The sequence below is a fragment of the Acanthopagrus latus genome, chromosome 9 (assembly GCF_904848185.1).
Source record: "Acanthopagrus latus isolate v.2019 chromosome 9, fAcaLat1.1, whole genome shotgun sequence".
Classification (NCBI taxonomy): Eukaryota; Metazoa; Chordata; class Actinopteri; order Spariformes; family Sparidae; genus Acanthopagrus; species Acanthopagrus latus.
Window position 1 is genome coordinate 17384296 of NC_051047.1, and position 17863 is coordinate 17402158.

Genomic DNA, 17863 nt, shown 5'->3' on the forward strand with positions numbered 1-17863 from the left:
TAGAATTTTAGTGAAAGTTAAAGTCCCCCATATGAATAGTATTTGAGTAAAGGTTGTATTAAGTTTCTGATATTAAATGTACCTGTCAAATGTGCAAGTAAAAGTGAATTAAACATGAATATGCAGTATGTAACTTACTGTATACAAAGAATCAGTTATTCTTCCATCCAACATCCAACAACTTTCTGATCGACAGAATTATCAGATGGCTGAATTTATTATGATTTTTAAAAAACAAACAAAAAAAAAAAAACACGATGCTTTGGCTCTGATGCAACATGTAATCTGCAAATTTACTAGTAACTAAATTTACTCAAATACATGTGGTAGAGTAAAAAGTACAATATTTGCCAAGAATTTCTTTCAAACTATTTTGATTTTAAAACTTTCATTTTTATATAGAAATTATACGTTTTCATTTCCTATCAGGGTTGTAGCCTCCATTCAAAAAGTATCTTTTCTGGGGATTTGGTGTATTTTAACAATCAATGGAAGAGTTAACACAAATAATAAGACGTCATGCGTGGTGTTTTTTAAGTCAGGTATTCTATAAAATCAGTATCTTCAAATGTGACTGGTGTTAACTGAAGGGAGTTAGTGTTCTACAAAATCTGCATCTGCATCTGATAAAAAACTTTATGTAGAGGAATAAAACATGACTGAAAATACAACAGAACAGTCTAATAGAAAAATCTACTACATGACAGAAGAGACAGACCACCACATATTGGGTACAGTACATCAGCATTTATTCCATGCAGTTGTTTGCTCTGATTTTATTCTCCCAGATACCCTTTGCACTGTACACTGGATTATACAGGAAATTGACAGGATTGGTTGATCATAATGCCATTCAACAGGAAAGGTAGTTTGGAAATGAAAGTAACAAAGAAAACAGATGTTTGATACATGGGATGAGGCAACATGATGTCCACAGTTAGAGACAATTTCACAGAAATTCAAATGTTAAGTAAATGGTATGTTGATTAAAAATGAGGGAGGGATCTCTGCCTTTAGGCTTAGCGTCTCATTTACCCTGCTGTGACAGTCCACTGACTGAGTGACTCCTTATAGCTTTTGGCGAGATAACAAAAGCTTAAGAAACACCTGATGTTACTAAATACTGATGTTAAATCTGCTAAATCGTGATCTAAATCATGAATGGTCCCCTGCAGGGTCACAAAGATAAAAATGACATCAGATTCCCATGATATGACAATGCCTTTGTTCTCCCATACAAATACTGTCCTCTTCCTGTACCAATTCATTGTGCTTCCTTTAAATAATACTTTTCAGGAGAAATCATAGGTCATGACATTTCTAAAGCTGCCTGAAATTAAAAAGAACTCAACACCTTTTCATTCATAATAAATTAATTCAATAATCATGTAGGCCAGCTACAAAGAAAAAAAAAAAAAAAAAAAAAAAAACAAGAATCAAAATTAAATTAAAACTTTACAACAATCATACTTCACAGGATATATGCCAGAAAGACAATGTTATATTAACAGCTTGATCGGATTACCCAGTCATTACGATACACTAGGTTATTTCACACGTACGTAAACAGAGTGAAGAAGGTTGAAGGAGGCTCGAGGAAAAGGCAGCAGCTGCTTTCGGTCACTTATCCATCAGTACAGTTTTAGATTCACCGTGTGCTACTCGGATCTTACAACTCACACCCTCCTGCAGTCTTCAATACTGATTTAATACACATTTCTGCTTAATTTCATCATCGACAGGAGCTCGAAGCTGTTGGAGCTGTGCGATACGTTAGAGGGAGAAGACAAAAAAAAAAAAAAAGATTACATTACATTTTACAGATGTTTTATGTACAGGTGTAACTAACACTGAGATGAGGTTGTTTGAAAACCAAGAGCAGTGTGGATGCTCTGTGGCCTTGTCTCTGGCTTATATTTCCTAACTTTTGAAACTCAGCCGCCTGCATACACTTGAGCTGACATCTTGACATCATTATCGTTAAATTCAACCCTGGCTGGCGAAGTAAGTAGTAAGGAGGATAACGGGGATAAAAATAAATCTCTCACAGGTGCAGTATCCCTTTTCATCGACGACAAGACAAAATAGAGTAACTATTGCTGGGGTTCTTGGGAAACAGCATATAATTTGAAGGAATCAGATCAGGACGTTACATAACAAGGAGAAGAAAAGTCATTGTAACTGTCGCCATCTGGCGGCTGTGATTATATTGCTCCTAGTGTCAATGTGGCAACATAAAAACCTGAGCATCAAAATCTGGAAAAGGCTAGATCACGAAATTAATGGGACAATTTAAAAAATAAGCTGTTTGACACTTGCTGCTCTCCCTCTAGCCACCAGTCACTGTAGTGTGTCTAGCCAGCTAGACGCCGCGGATCCTGAGCCAGCAACATCATTCTCACCTGAGCTCCGACTTACTGTATATTATTGCTGTTTTAATCACTACAGCACAAATAAAAAAACAAAAAAAACAATGAGCATTTTTGGGACTTATTACCCTGCTAGAAAATGGTACATGGGAGACGCTGCACCTAGTGAGTAGAAGAAATAAGATACTGCACCTGGATTGCAACCTACAACGCTCTACATGTCTACAACTTTATTAACAACAGTGGGTTGAACATCAAGGCTAGCATGGTCCATAATATGTGCCACTCGAAGAAGACTCCTACATACGACAATTGGTCCAGTCCAGTTTCTCGCAGTCCTCGAAACAATCCTGAGATGAGACTTGAAACTGTGATGTCTAATGGAGAGGTGAGGGCTTCACACACACGCGCGTGCGCACACATACACACACACACACACTCACAATGATAACTCCCTCAACGAATCTGGTCATGACATCTGATTGATGATGACGATGACGTTGGCGTGTCTCGAGGAAGGATGAGCTCGGTCACAGAGGAAGAGTCGCTTCTTTTTTTTTTCTTTTTTTTCTCTTCATCTCTGCTGCTCTGCTAGCTTGTCCCCTTCATGCAGTCTTCTGGCAGCTTTTTTTTTGCATTTAGCAAGCTGCGCATGCATGCTGGGACAGTTCAGCAGGAATCCTTGATGACGAGACACATGTGGTGTTTTTCTCTCTCTTTTTTTTTAGGGGGGCAGGGAGTCCGGTTGCGAGGCAGGTTGTTCATGCTGGTGTTCACAGGTTTTTGTTTTTTTTTTGTTTATGAGCTCCCCATTCCCCACTCAGCATGGTGGGGACGAGATGGAAGGAGGGGAGGTGAGGGGAACTGTCCACACTGTAAACTCATATGAAAGCGGGTCGGTCTTACTCGAGGAGGAGGGAGTCCTTGTTGGTTGGGGATTTTGGTCTGAAACATTAAGATGCTGAGAGCAATCCCACAATAGCACTGATGTAACTCCACACTGCTAGTTGTCAGCGTCTGATACGTCAGCGTCCCAACACATCCTCCTTCTCATCACCATCTCAGTCTCTCCCCAACACACAGTTAGCCCATGCTCAGTTTCAAAATGTCAGGTTTTTATTCTCTGTTCCGATCAGAGACCATACAGAAGTCCTGAATTTTCCTTCAAAACGCAGACAAAAATAAATTATGAATGTTACACTATCTACTGTACATTATCATTCAAAAGGGAATCCCTGCCATGGGTTGCCTGGATGCTGTGCTAGAGATGAGGGTCTTATGAAAGGAAAGAGGTGGGGGCTGGAGGGGGTTCTGGGAGAGATTGCACGGGGGCTTTTGCTATAGGGAGCTTTTGTTTACACTGTCGTCCTCTTATTGCTGTGTTTTCTGCAGGGCAGAGTGGGACACGACGGCCTCCAGGCAAAAAAAACAAAACAAAACAGAAGCGAGCCCTAGGGCGGGTTTCACCATGAGGAAGGAGCACCGACTTTGTTGTTTCTGATGGTGGCATCGGAACACTCTGCTTCTGACGTATCGCAGTCCGAGTCCCCGAACTGGAGCGGGTTCTGAGAGAGAGATGAGAGAGGTGGACACAGGAACATCAGCACAGAGGGCAGCGACTTTAAAACATCAGTTCTGTACTGTGATCATGAACTGCGTTGCTTGTTAAGTTAATCTACATAATATCTTTATATTAAGACATATAATAGGATTCAACTATTCTTTTTGTCTATTAAATGTCAAAAAAAGGGTATGAAAATGAAGAGTATGAAAAAGGCTAATCACAGTTTCCGAAGTGACAGTGCATTTAACCTCTGACCTTTTGAATCTGTCCCATAGTTGTTGATATATTTCAGTCGGGACTGACGGTGCCTTTCCTGGTGGCATGCCCCTAAAAAACTGACCTAACACAACAGGACCACACTCATCCACGGTACTGACCTCATAGCTGTGCTCGTCTGAGCACAGTTTTCCCAGAGAGATCTGGGTCTTCACTCTGCGGACGGCGCACTCCTTGTCAGAGAGGCCGTCGGACTGGGTGGAGATGTCGATGGGGATGTCTGGTGTGTGCGACAGCAGCTCGTCCAGGTGCTCCTCCTGACTGGCGCTCATCCTCTCCAGGGGCCCGCTGTGGGAGTGGTCGCTGGTGTTTCCCTCCTCTCCGTCAGACACCGACAGGTTCTCCGAGCTGAAGGTGGAGTAGGACTGGAAGCTGCTCATACAGCGGTGAGGTCTGTGAGGGAGCAGAGGAACAATTATTAACGTGTACCTATATGGATCTTTTCAGCTCTGTAGTGTTCTTTTGTTGCACCACATGATGTAACATGTAAGTGTTACAACACAGTGACGGTCAAGGTATCAAACCGTATTTTACCTCTGTCTCCTTGGAAACTCAACTTCACTATCAACCTCCCCCTCCTCCTCCTCAGATGACTCATCGCCGCCCTATGAGAGAAGCATTTACAGCTGTTAATCACCCATCTTTCACCTAACAAACACATAGTACAGACTGATTCAAGGCCTCCAGCTGTGCTCACCTTCCTGAGAGGTCTGAGAGTGCGGGGCAGTGCAGAGGGCAGGGCGTGACTGTGTTGGCATGCCTCTTGTTCCTGTGGCTCGGCCTTCTTCGCAGCCTCTCCGTCTGATGCCAGGTCTTTGCCTGGAACCACCAAAGAAGTTGGGGCGCTTTCCTGGGTGTTGAGCAGTGAGTAGTGGGACAGCTCTGGGTGATTGGATGCAGGTGGGGTCTCCTGACAGTGTAGGCAGCCAGGGAAGGGGTGAGCCTGGCAGCAGGGACACAAAGAACCAGCACCAGCTCCTGGGACGGGATTGGAGCTGGTGGATGAAGTCCGCTGCCGTGTGTCTGCATCCACAGCAGTGGATATGAGGTCAGGGCTGGAGCCAGACACGCGGCGCTGCAGGTGGTCCGTCTGAGGGCTACGGAGGGCGGCGGCGGGGCCGAAGTAGCGCAGGTTGTTGGCACAGTTGACGACGGCCTCCTCGCGGCCCTTCAAGGGGAGGAATGGCCCCTCGGTGGGTGGAAGGTGGTGGTGGTGGTGATGATGGTGGAACTGCTGCTCCTGAAGTGACTGGGTGTCTTCTAACGGCCCAGCGACAGGCTTCAGCAGCCCAGGGAACTCGCTGTGGCTTCCTTTGCTGTTGGCGCGACGGTGACGAGGCTTGCTTCTGTACCGGGCTTTGCCAGGAGGCGTGGATACCTTCGGGCTGGCTGATAGTGGCGAGGGGGAGGGGAGAGGGTCCACGCTGGGGATGCCATCAGAACGAAGCAAGTCAGGCCTGTAAGAAATGCAGTCAGCAACACTGACGAAATGTATCATCGCCTAGAAGAATAGTCACCTCTTCAATATAGCTGACTGTATATCCCATCCATGCTAATAGATGCATAGCAACTGGAACTTTGTGTATAAGCGGAGTTTCATACCTTTTAGTGGGGGGCATCCCAGGTTTGTGGGAAATGCTTCCTTTCTTCTTAATGAGCTTCTCCACAGCGTTGGACCTGACGATGGGTCTGACTAGGTGACGCTTGTAGGTGCCGGGATATTTCTTCTCCACTGCCTGCTCTCTCCTGCAGGGATGTCTGGATTAGTTTAGAGTTATAGAACAATAAACAGCATTCACATTCAGTTCTACAGAGCGTTATCTTTACTCTAAACACTGAACTGTTAGGATTTTTCAAGAAAGAATTTAAAAGGGGCACTATGTAGTTTTGAAGAAATTCAAACTCAGAATTTGAATATTTACAATGTTAATGACGTAATAATACAAACATTACAAATATCAGGCAATCAGAAATATTTATCTTTCCCATGACTGAATAAACAGGCTGATCTCAGAGGAAAATAAGGTCCCCACAACGCTGTTTGAAGCTAGAAAGGTGGCAGGGTCCACCACATATAAACACAGTAAAACAGTATGAAATTGTGTTGTCCTTTCAGATTCATTGTTTATTCCATTAATTCAGTTATTAAAATGAAGACAGTTTCATTATTTAGTTTGTTCAAGCATAAAAAGAAATACATTTAATAAAACAGTCAATGAAGATCTTTCTCTTCGGACTAAAGTTTCTTCCCCAAAACAACATACAGTGTCGCGCACCTTTAAGGTAATTTTAAAAAACTATTAACGTGTGACAACAAACACAGCAATTATTCAGAGGAGGAGAGGAAGCCTTAAAGGTTGAAAGAAATAAGTCAAGGAACTGGCAACAAATGAAGGGGGGAAAAAAACTGGCACTGTTTTTAATTGAGTCATCCCACAGCAAAGACAAATAAATGCCAAAGAAGCTCAGGCGGATATGTGATTCATGACATGCCCTATTGTGCAGTGACTTTTTACTTCTTCTCTTGTTCTCGCTAGCTGAATATGCTCTCAGCTGTCTTGCCAGGTCGTTGTAATAATTTAAAAAAGTTCCATTACTTTAAAATAATTTTGACAAGGAGGAAACAGACAGACACTGACAACCAGTAAGGCCTGATAATGGAAGGAAGGAGCAGTGATAATACGTACTTCATTAGCTCCTTCTCTCGGACCTCCAGCTGCAGCATGATGGCACTGAGCTCCATGTAGAGGTTGTTGGCCCGCTCCAGTTTCCTCTCATAGTGCTCCCGGATGTCCAGAGCGTGCCTGAATGTGTACAGGAAATGCAGACAAATGTTTACATCATTCCCACCAAGTAATAATTACATACACAAGTAATTCCATTCTTAACATGCAAAAGACTTTCTGATGCATTTCAATGGAGAAATACATCATCACAGTAATGGAGATGCTACAGAATTTGTCTACTTGTTACTGACAGACAGAGATAATCCATTCCATTAACAGGAAACAAGTTTCTATGAAATTAGGTTGTGTTTTCCTCTATCTTACCTGAGTTCATCCCGCCTGCGTCGGATCAGCTCTTCGTCCAGCCTGTGGATGCAGGTGCCTTCACTTTTGATCTTCTCAAAATGTTTCTTCACTTCCTCCCTCCACTCTGACTGTAACATGGATGGACAGAGAAAAATACTGCTGACAACCCACTCGAAGACAGAAACGTCATCAGATGATTTAAACCCTGCGCTGCGTCAAAAACAAACAATATCATTTTGAAATACTGTCTTTGGGCTTGAGCCCTACACTCATTTTAAGCTCATATCAAACTTATCTAAGAAAAGAAGCATCTAGAACCTTGTGACGTAAATAAAGAGGATGTTATTGTGTTATAATGCTAACCTGAGACTTGAAGTAGGTCTCCTGAGGAGCTCCGAGGACATCAGCAGAAGCAATGTCGAGGTGTAGGAGGATCTGACGAAATGAAGGCCTATTCCTGGGTTTGCCTTGCCTTGAATCAGCAAAAAAACGAAGAGGGGAGAAAATTGGTAAAAATGCCACTGTATTTAGTTGCAGTTAGGTGTAATCCTGTGTGGTGCATCATTAGCATTATCTTGTCACTCTAATATTGGTGGACAACGATGCTACTAAACGGAATACGTGATCCATACTCACCATGTTTGTTTCATGAGAATTTTGAAGCCATCCGGGCAGGTGGAGGGGACAGGAAGGTGAAGACTGTTGCTGCCAACGCCCCAAATAATGGCGGAGGAGTCCACGTCTTTGTAGGGAATCTCTCCGGTCAGCAGCTCCCATAACACAACTCCAAATGACCTGCAAAACGAGAGTTAAGAGAGTAAGGATTCACCGCAGCAACATCAGATGATTTTTTTGAACATTTTGAATTTGAGACAGTACTCACCAGATGTCCACTTTTTCAGACACAGGCTCATTTCTTATCACTTCTGGTGCCATCCAGGCCACAGTACCGGCAAATGACATCTTTGTACTTTTGTCACTGAGCTCTTTGGATGTTCCAAAGTCAGAGATTTTCACAGTGTCATTGTGGGTCACCAAAACACTAAAACAGAAGACACAAAAGACTTGTTGGAAAGGTCAAAAGGACAGACAATATCTCCTACTTTACAGTAGTCTTATGATGATCTATATCTACTGTATAGAAATTCTAAAGTTATTGTAAAAACACGTTTACTTTATTATTGGACCTGAGCGCTTTCAGACTGATTAATCTAGGTCAGATGCCCTCAGTTAGTTAACACCAAGTTTTTCCTGTTACATTCGACTGGTTTTAAAGTGGAGTGAGTTCATTTTGCAGCATTTCAATCTAAGCCTTAAAGACTCAGCTGTTACAGAGGCACATTTCTGCATCTGAATCACCCCATTAGCCGAATGAGGCTGACCTTTCCAGCACATTCAGCCCGCGATCGTTCTGCTGACTAATACAGTGTTTGGCACTGCTGCGGCATGAAGATATTGATTAGAGGAACAGGGCTACAGTGTGCAAAGGATGAGACAGGACGAGCAGGAGGAGACAGGACACTGTGTCTTACTCCAACGATGATGCGGCGGCTAGTTTTTATGAATTCTGAGAATGGCCTTTGAGTTAATGTCAGAGCTGAAAGGACGAATTGTTGTTGCTGCTGTGGGCTAAGAAATCTTGAAAAAGGTTTTTTGAGCTGTTTCCTGAATTTTACAGATCAGCTGCTGCATGTTAAGGACAGAACAAAAACATACTATACTTTCCTGGAAACGAGAATGGAATATCAATCTGTCTGTATTTTTTTTTTTTATTGTAATCCAACAAAACTGTAAATCAGGCTCACAGATTGCTCATAAAGCAGAAACTCACTTGGGAGACTTGAGATCTCTATGGATGATCTTGTGCAGGTGAAGGTAGTTCATGCCGCTGGCAATGCCCGAGGCCCAGTCCACCAGCATCCTGGGGGTCACTTTCCTCCCCGCCCTCAACACCTCATACAGCTGACCCTGGGCACAGTACTCCATGATGATGCAGTAACAAGGTGCCTGAGTGCACACACCCCTAAGATGGTGAAAACACATCAGAAACACATTTAGAAATCAACACCAAACAAGAAGAAAATATCAGGTAACACGCAAGTGGTTGTAGACTTACTTGAAGCTGATGATGTTTGGATGCTTGAGTTTCCGCAGGTGCTTAATGTCGGTCTCCTTCTGCTCACGCACCTTCTTGATGGCCACCTCTTCAGAGCGGAACTTGCCCAAGAAGACAGCTCCTTGTGCACCGCTGCCCAGCCACTGCAGCTCGGAAATCTCCTCAAATGGAACCTCCCACATGTCTGGAAACAAGAGAAGGACATTTTGCTCTTAGTACAATCTTCTTCCACAAGTTTGGGTCTCTGGAGAGAACTGTTTAGGTGGAATTTGATCAGATGTATTGGAACCCGACAAGCTAAAATGTTATTTATTCATGCACGACAAATACCGAAAGATAAAGATATTATTCGATGCCAGCAGGAATGCTGTAGGGCGAAAATGTTAACAGGTCGAACCTCCCAGAAAGACTGAATGGATGGATATTGTTACTGCTGTTTAAGGGATGGAGAGAATATCTATTAAGATGTATATCCATCAGTATAACGCCTGTATCAATACATAGGTGAATAACTTTTTCAGTCACTTCTGTCTGTAAACCTCACAGTGACAACACGACTCCGGGAAGTGAAAACAAAAAGCGAAAATGTCAAACAACTGCTTTAAAATGTGAAACTTAAATGTCATGTAGTTTAAGTTTCCTGCAAGCATCCGTCATGAAAGTTACAGATGTATGGCCCAGCACAAAGAAAACAACTAAACAGAAAACATGGTTAACACTGAATATCATATTTCATATTTTTAAGCCACACTGAGCAAAAATAAACCTAAAGCCCTGTGCAACACTGCTATAAATGACTTAGAAACAGTTCAAACAGTGAGTCATATGCTCTTCCATCCTCGTTATGTGGTTTGGAAGCATAGCAGAGAAGCTACAGTATGCTGCTGAGATCTCCAGCCCACCACATTTAGACATTAGCTGACCAACCACAAAACCCAGCCCAGTTCTGTCTGACCTCGCCTCGTATCCTGTAGCCTCTCCAGCCTGTGCAGGCAGCCCTGCAGCAAGGTGAGTCTACCTTTACCATGACCTCAATTCAAACTGACAGCTGTATAGCTTCACACACAACACACAGTAGGATGATGCTAAACATGGCTGTTCAATTATGGTTGGTTGAAACGGGGAGGGAATCTGAAGTTTATTTTCTGAGGGCATAAAGGGGTGTCTGAGTAAAACTCAAAGCATTTAGTTTCCTTAATTAAAGCCTTGCAGAAATAATTTTAAAAAACAAACAGAACTAACCTTGCTGCTGTAGCTTGTATTCTGTGGAGTAGGTCTTCCCTATGATATTCCAGACAGGCCGCAGACATCCAAACAGCCCCTCTAAAAAGCCGCCCGACCCTGGCCCGGCTCGGTGGAAGTGCAGCTTGATGTCATCAGGGTGGTGATGGTGGTGGTGGCCCTGTCTCCCCTCTCCACCCTGGTGCATGGGACATTCCCCTTCTACCATCTGCTCCTCCATCCCACTGCCACATCCGCCATGCTCGCACGAGGCCGGCGATCCTGCTTCCTCGTGGTCATGCTCCTGCAGCTGGAGCACGCTGTTGTCAAAGTGCCCACCCTCGCTCCGAGTCGAGTCCACGCTCAAGGCTGTGTTCGGGGGGCTTATACCCCCCAGCATTGAGTCCTCGTCCTGGCCCGGCGTCTGCAGTGTCTGCAGGGGAACGGGCAGGTGCGTCGGTGGGGCCAGGTCTGTGATAATCTGAGGAGGTAAATTGGAGGGAGGGGCCTGAGGGGCCTGAGGTTGGGAGTTGGGCGAGTTTGATTTCTTCATGGCCTCCCCCACCACAGTGAGTTTGAGCTCCTCCTTCAATTTACCCACCAGCAGACTGGGGCAGGAAGTCCACGAGAGCACCTCGGGGGAACTACCCATGGTGTCGTGCATGTGCATGGGCTACCCAGTGATGAGGAGTCGGGCGCGTCCTAGCACACTGGTTTGACTGAATGCTGAAAATCACCTGCAGATAAAGAACAAGAAACAGAAACAGGTAAGCCAAAATTTTAAAAGTAAGTGGCAAATGAAATGCAGATAACAAATTAAAAACACGCTTGGATGACTCTGATGCAGCGTAAACGTGAGCATAACTGTTGCTATGGGGCTCTGTTACTTCAACAAAGAAAAGTGCAATCGTCTCATTTCCTCTCATAGATCTGGCATTGAAAGAGCTTACATTAATGATGATTATTTTTAACTATGGAGTGAAAACACTGCAGGGCGAGCGAGGTAGAAAAAATATCAGGATTTAAAAAATAGCATGAGAGACAGAGCTACTAAATGAAAGACATTGCAAAGTAGATCCTAATAATGGAATTCTGGGAAATTTCAGGGAAACAGTTGGACTTAACCAATCACACAGACACAGACATGCAAACACACACACACAGACACACACAGTGGGGCTTTACCATGTTCCCTGTGAAGCAGTAACAGTATAGCGCGGATTAAAAGTCGTACTGTGTATTAGTGCTGCTGAGAGTGAAACATCTGGCACGCACAGCCTGTTCTCGCTGCTTAAACAGCCAGCTAGCCATAGCCGCCACAGGCCGGTAACCAGCCGCACAGCAAATATACTATTTTCCTTCAGTCGCTGAATCACCAGGAGAAAATCTGTTATCGTCTCAATCTGCCTACTACTTTGTTATACAAGAGACGCTGCTGAACCAGGCTCAAGAAAGGGATGCACCGCTCCTCAACGCGTAAACGCAGAGCAACACATTGTCTTGTGGGCTGCATGATATGGGGGAAAAAAAGGTATATAGTGATTGTTTTGATTTATATTGCAATACATGCATTTGAGCAGGTTGAATTTAATTTTCACTGAAGGAAAAAAACAATCTGAATCAAGATGATGTGACTGGCACTTTAACCCCACCTGTAGATCTGTGGAGACAGTGGGAACAAACATACAAAACAGGAACCTAGGCCTAAAAACACTGCCTCACTACCAAAGTTGTTTTAAAGTGCACTATGTAGTTTTGGGGAAGAAATCAGAAGACAAAGATCTTTTTATGTCTAAGCAAACTAAAAAATCAATTTCATTTTCATGGCTCAACAAGTCAAGTCCAACATTGCTCTTTTATCCTATTTTGCATGATTGTATCGTCTTACATGAAATCATTATGACAGCAAATGTTTTAGTTTGTGATTTGTCTTTCCCTCTTTTTTCATTATCTCCCCGTTTCAGATGGCGTGCAATGCTCTCTCCAACAGTATCCTTTTCATCACTACCACTCAAAGTCCGAAATGTTAAAATTCTGCACGTGGGGGCTGTGCTTTGTTGCAGCTGTAACTTACACTGTGTTTTCTGACAAACAGATGGCCATTTATCCAGCCGGTCTGTGCTTGTTTACCAATCCAGGCCAGAAAAAGCTGTACAAAACAGTGAATCAATTGCTTTTTCAAATGACACTTGAGGACATGGCCTTAGAAATCCAATCAAGTTTGAGGGGGCAGTAGAAAAACAGAGAGTGAGAGAGAGATAGTGCAAGGCTGTACAGTCGGGAACAGTAGATCAAAGTCCAGGAGGGAGGAGACAGAGAGGCAGAGCAGTGAGCTGGCTCTGTGTTACGTGGACGTTTTCTGAGGGCGACAGGGCAGACAGGAAGTCCGATCGAAACGCACTTTGGTTATGTTGCCCTCTGCGGGGGACCGTGAGCATGAATGCGCAGCTCTTCCTCTCAGCGTAGGTCAAACTACAATAAAGAGATCCCTCAAATATGGATCATTTTGCTGACAGTATGCAAATGTGTGCTTTTTAGTTATGAATTTGTTGCCTTTTTGGATACTTGATAAGAGAATACAGAAGGGAAAATATGTGGAAAGAGAAACTGGATATTAAAAGTTCCCGACAGGACTGTGTGATGCTCACAGTTGCTCCACACAGATGCTGCTTACACAGTTGTGCGAATGCATGTACTGTATCTGTGTGGGGTAACCTGAGCGCTGTGAGAGTGCAGCGGCTGCCAGGAGCTCATCTATAATGCAGGCCTGTCTCTAAGCAGGTTGCTGAGAGTGCAGGGGAAGGAGAGAATGCTCTCTCAGATATCCAATAAATCCGTCCCCCTCCAAAGCCGAGACAATCGAGCCGTTCGAGTAGAGGCCCGCGCTGTAATTCCACCCCATGGACGATTCTCAGAGCTGGGCTTGTGACGTGGGCCGCGGTGGGTGGATGTGGTCGGCTGGGCAGGAGAACCACGCACATTAAGACACAAGGCCAGCACGCACAGTCACCCCTATATAACCTTACTAAAACTGCACGATTATCTCGTCTGAATAATGACTACAGAGCTCAGTCTGAGAGAAAATCTGACGCCTTTGAACTTCTTATAATTTTCACCCATCCATTTTCATCTGAGACTATGCATCTATCTACATCTGACACCAAGAATAGGAAAAGGACCTCTCACTCCTTCCCATTAATCTCTAATGGAAGATCTCTATGGGCATAGAATTCCACGAATAATGTCTGCGCCTCATCAAGAAGGGTTTCGTTTACGGTCATTTATTTACAGGAACTTTCCGAAAGTGACCGTGATGACTGGGCAGACAGACGCGCTGACATACGTCCCTCTGATGTGGAAAAACAAATGTTTGCATGAATCGCTTCAGAGAAAGAAACAATGTGGATGCTGAACTGAATTGTTAAAAACAAGAAAGAGGGGAAGAGAGAGAGAGAGAGAGAGAGAGAGAGAGAGAGAGAGAGAGAGAGAGAGAGAGAGAGAGAGAGAGAGAGAGAGAGAGAGAGAGAGAGAGAGAGAGAGAGAAATTATCAAGGGCTGATCCTTTAATCCCTCTACAGGCCTCTAGAAACAAGCTTGTACAAACAGACCGTATTCAGCCCTCCCCCTCCATTTCTCCTCTACACACTTCTTTTCATTTATCGCCTCTCTAAAGGCGACCTTATGACAGTGGTCAATAGCACAATGCACCACGGGAACTTTAGTATATGAACAAACTGTACATACTGATGCAGAGAGACCTCACTGGTACAGTTATTGTATCATACTTTATTAGAGTGTGTGTGTGTGTGTGTGTGTGTGTGTGTGTGTGTGTGTGTGTGTGTGTGTGTGTGTGTGTGTGTGTGTGTGCGCGTGTACATGCCAGCTGGTGATGCAGGGGGGGATCAGATTCAGAGAACACACACTCACACACACATGCCTGGGGCGTGTCTGGCAGGATCCAATAATCCCACTACTCCCAGCAATCCACTGGGGAAGGCAGTTATTCTGCGCCACTCAGCAAAAGCTACTCCAGTTTTTTTAGATTGGGTTTCATGGTACTGAAGCCTTACAAAAGCAGCTGGACCTCTCACCACATATTAGCAGACTTTTAACATACACAGGAGGTGCTCGTCACATTCACACTCATGCAGCAGCATCAGTAGCAGCAGCAGCAGAGTCATCTGTGTCTCCATCACTCGTCTCCTCATTAAGGGGAGCCCTGCTGGGCCTCATAGGGGGAACCTCCCTTTAGGTGACAGCTGCGCCACCAACAAAGAACCAATTTAGCCCCTATCCCACCTCGTCATTCACACGTTACCATGTCAACACAGCATCCATCCTGACCTTCTGCTACTAGTCACACTCACTCTCATCCAACACTTTGGAGAGGCCAAAAAGCCCGGAGGTTGCTTTTATATCCACTGAGCCTGTCACATATTGGTCTTTTTTTGAAGAAGAAGAAGAAGAACATGCTATAGCTCTTTACCGTAAAAGAAGATGGGTGCTGGTCTCAACAAAACATAGTGAAAATAAATACTGGCGGCCCAATTATCGGATCTGATATTCCGGCACTTGTAAGATAAACGTAATCTGTGTTTTTTTTTTCATCCGATTGCTGCTAAAATAAACGTATAAATGTTCTGCTTTGGCTCTGATGCCTCTGCCTCTTTCTGTATTTAGTCAGAGACTCTGAAATAGCAGTGTTGGTGTTATTCCTACAACATCAGAATTAATGACGTTCCACAACCATTATCTGATCTTACGAAACAGTGACAGAAAACACATCTAGAGCCAACTGACAAGGCTGAGTGGGTTAAATATAGGACTCTCACTCAGGAGACATGGATTCGTATTCCATTTGAGATACATTATTGTGCTGTTCAGTTATTATTATCCCATTTTTAGCCATTCTCTGGTACTGTTTTGTTTAGGGAACAAAAATACTAAATGAACTTAATTAAAGTATGGTTTGGGCTAAAATAGATCCTTTCACAATGTTTAAAATGTGTTACAAAGGATAGCTTCCTTCATAGGCATATAATCGCACAGCTATAACAATACAAAAACATGATTGGTCAGCTGCGATGATGGTCTTGGAACAAGATTAATTACGATGGTGTTGGAACAATAACAAAACGGCCATATCAGATCATGCCAGACCAATTATCAGCTCCAATATTCAGCATTGGTCCAAATTATGGGAATCTCACTACTTTGGCTTTCATGCAGCCTCCTCACTCCATCTGTAGTCTTTCAACTCAGTAATCTAACTCAGTGTCAGGCCCATAACGTTGTCTGATTGGTTACATGTTATGAGTAATAGCCTAACAATCCCAACCAATCTGAATCTGCAAAGTAACTAGTAATTAAATTCATCTGAAAAAAACATAATAGAGAGGAAGTATACAGAAGCACCAAATGACTATACTCCTACATTAATATGAGATTTTCATTTTTACTGAAATTGTATATCAGTGCCTATCGTTCTCCTTGATTACTAATAACAGATATTCGTTCAACTTCATCATTCAACAGTTAAGGCACACAGAGATGTAGGACTGCAGCACAAGGTCAGATCTGATACTGTCCAGATCTGACATCCTGGAGAGCTCACTGCTAGAAGGAAAAGACAAATACCTCCTCCAGTCTGTTTCTATCCCTCCTGACCTCCTCTCTTGGAACAAACGGAGCACAAAATGGATGGCGAGAGCAGGACTCGTCTCCCCTGAGCATCAATAAAAACAAAATGAACTGGACAATTACAGGAGTCTGTTATCAGACCGTCTCTATCGTCTGCACTACACATGTGACCGTCTGTTATTCTGGGTCACAGTTGAACAGCTGAACTCTGCTATCTGCACTTGTTTCCCCGAGTCAGTGCAGACTATGGACTTTCACAGCCAGTGTTTATCATGTGAGTAAACAATGTTATGAAACAGAAATCTGGGAACACACTGCTTGTAGACCTCTTTCTGGTCATTGAATCTGGCAAATTATAAACACATGCAGCAATGTCAAAAACAGAGACCTCCGAAATATGATTCTGCCAGCAGAGTCCTGATTTGATTGTCGGGATGTGGGCCGGTGTCTAAATCAGCTTTCCCTCACTACCGTGGCCGTGAGCGCTGCCAGGGGGGATTGGACGGCCTGCTGTAGGTGGGTGAAAGTAATAATCTGCTGGTGCGCGGCGTAGTGAGCGGTGGAGGGGGGGAAATAAACAAATTCTGGCACAGCGTTCAGGCATCTGCCGTCACATGGCTGACATTTTCTCTATAATCTGCCTTTCTTCATATTCTGATTCCCTCTGGTGACTCACCTGGGCTGATTTGACAACCTGGTTGGCTGGAGGGGAAAGCAGGCCACAGGACAATAATCCCTGCCTGCCTTAGCTGTCTGCCTGCTGCCTGGGGTTTGACTGGTGTTGCTGGGCAAATGGAACAAGGTCAAAGCTGCAAGCCACGGGGAAAGTGCCAGGTGGGATCACCTGGAATATGTGTGGTTTGTTGTGAAGGCAGGAGGAGGAGGAGGGCGGTCAGGTGGATGAATGAAACAGGCAGAGAGTGTGTGAAAACAGCTACACTTTGGCTCCTTCTTCTGAAGTCTAAATCATCAACGTCTGATTCATACTTTGTAGAACTCAGCTGACCGACACGTTCTGGAGGCTAAGATTGAATCTAAGAGTTGACATGGTTGTGAATAATTAGCACTCCAAACACACACACGCACACACACACACACGCACACGCACACACACACACACACAGAACTCCTGCCTCAAATAGCCTCAGCCGGTACCAGCCAGAATCAGAGAAAATAAATAAGTGAAGAAAAGAGTGTGCGCCATCGACACGTCACACACTCTCCCCTCCAGCTTCATTCTCCCAGCCTCTCAGCGAGGCTGCAGCCAACACTGCAACCAGGACACACCGCATCCTAAAATCGGCAACTATCACACACAGTCTACCCTGAAACAACTCCGATGTCGGCCTTTTCAGTTGAGTAGACTCTTTGTCCCAGTGATGCTTAATGACAAAGCTTTACAGAGCTCTGTTTATGAATGCTAACCAGATAAGTCCAGATAGATGATGAATGCAAACAGACAGAGAGGGATGGTGAGGGCCAAGAGGACAGTAGACGGGAAGAATAGTTCAGAGAAAAGTAGAGGGAGAAAAGCAGATTAGGGAGATGGAGGGTTATGAGTGAGTGAAATGGAAGCAGAAAACTGAGTAAATAGAGAGACAAAAAGGAGAAACCGACTGTCTGCTTCGCCACTTGCGGCATGATA

The 17863-nt window shown here is 44.1% G+C and overlaps 1 protein-coding gene across 2 annotated transcripts in view; it reads right to left on the reverse strand.

The window, feature by feature from the left end:
* Positions 1-711: 711 nt before the first annotated feature.
* Positions 712-17863, reverse strand: part of si:ch211-45c16.2 (mitogen-activated protein kinase kinase kinase 13) — a 33393-nt gene continuing 16241 nt past the window's right edge. Inside the window, exons 3-15 of one of the 2 annotated variants that reach the window (XM_037110233.1) lie at positions 10600-11315; positions 9358-9541; positions 9073-9264; positions 8125-8283; positions 7878-8036; positions 7605-7713; positions 7260-7369; positions 6897-7013; positions 5812-5955; positions 4907-5666; positions 4744-4814; positions 4311-4602; positions 712-3934 (exon numbers count right to left, since the gene is read on the reverse strand). In XM_037110233.1, the coding sequence (XP_036966128.1) occupies positions 3833-3934; positions 4311-4602; positions 4744-4814; positions 4907-5666; positions 5812-5955; positions 6897-7013; positions 7260-7369; positions 7605-7713; positions 7878-8036; positions 8125-8283; positions 9073-9264; positions 9358-9541; positions 10600-11248 (3048 nt within the window). In that variant the 5' untranslated portion in view covers positions 11249-11315 and the 3' untranslated portion in view covers positions 712-3832. Of the gene's footprint in view, positions 3935-4310; positions 4603-4743; positions 4815-4906; positions 5667-5811; positions 5968-6896; positions 7014-7259; positions 7370-7604; positions 7714-7877; positions 8037-8124; positions 8284-9072; positions 9265-9357; positions 9542-10599; positions 11316-17863 lie in introns of both variants that reach the window. The other variant, XM_037110232.1, reaches the window with a different exon arrangement.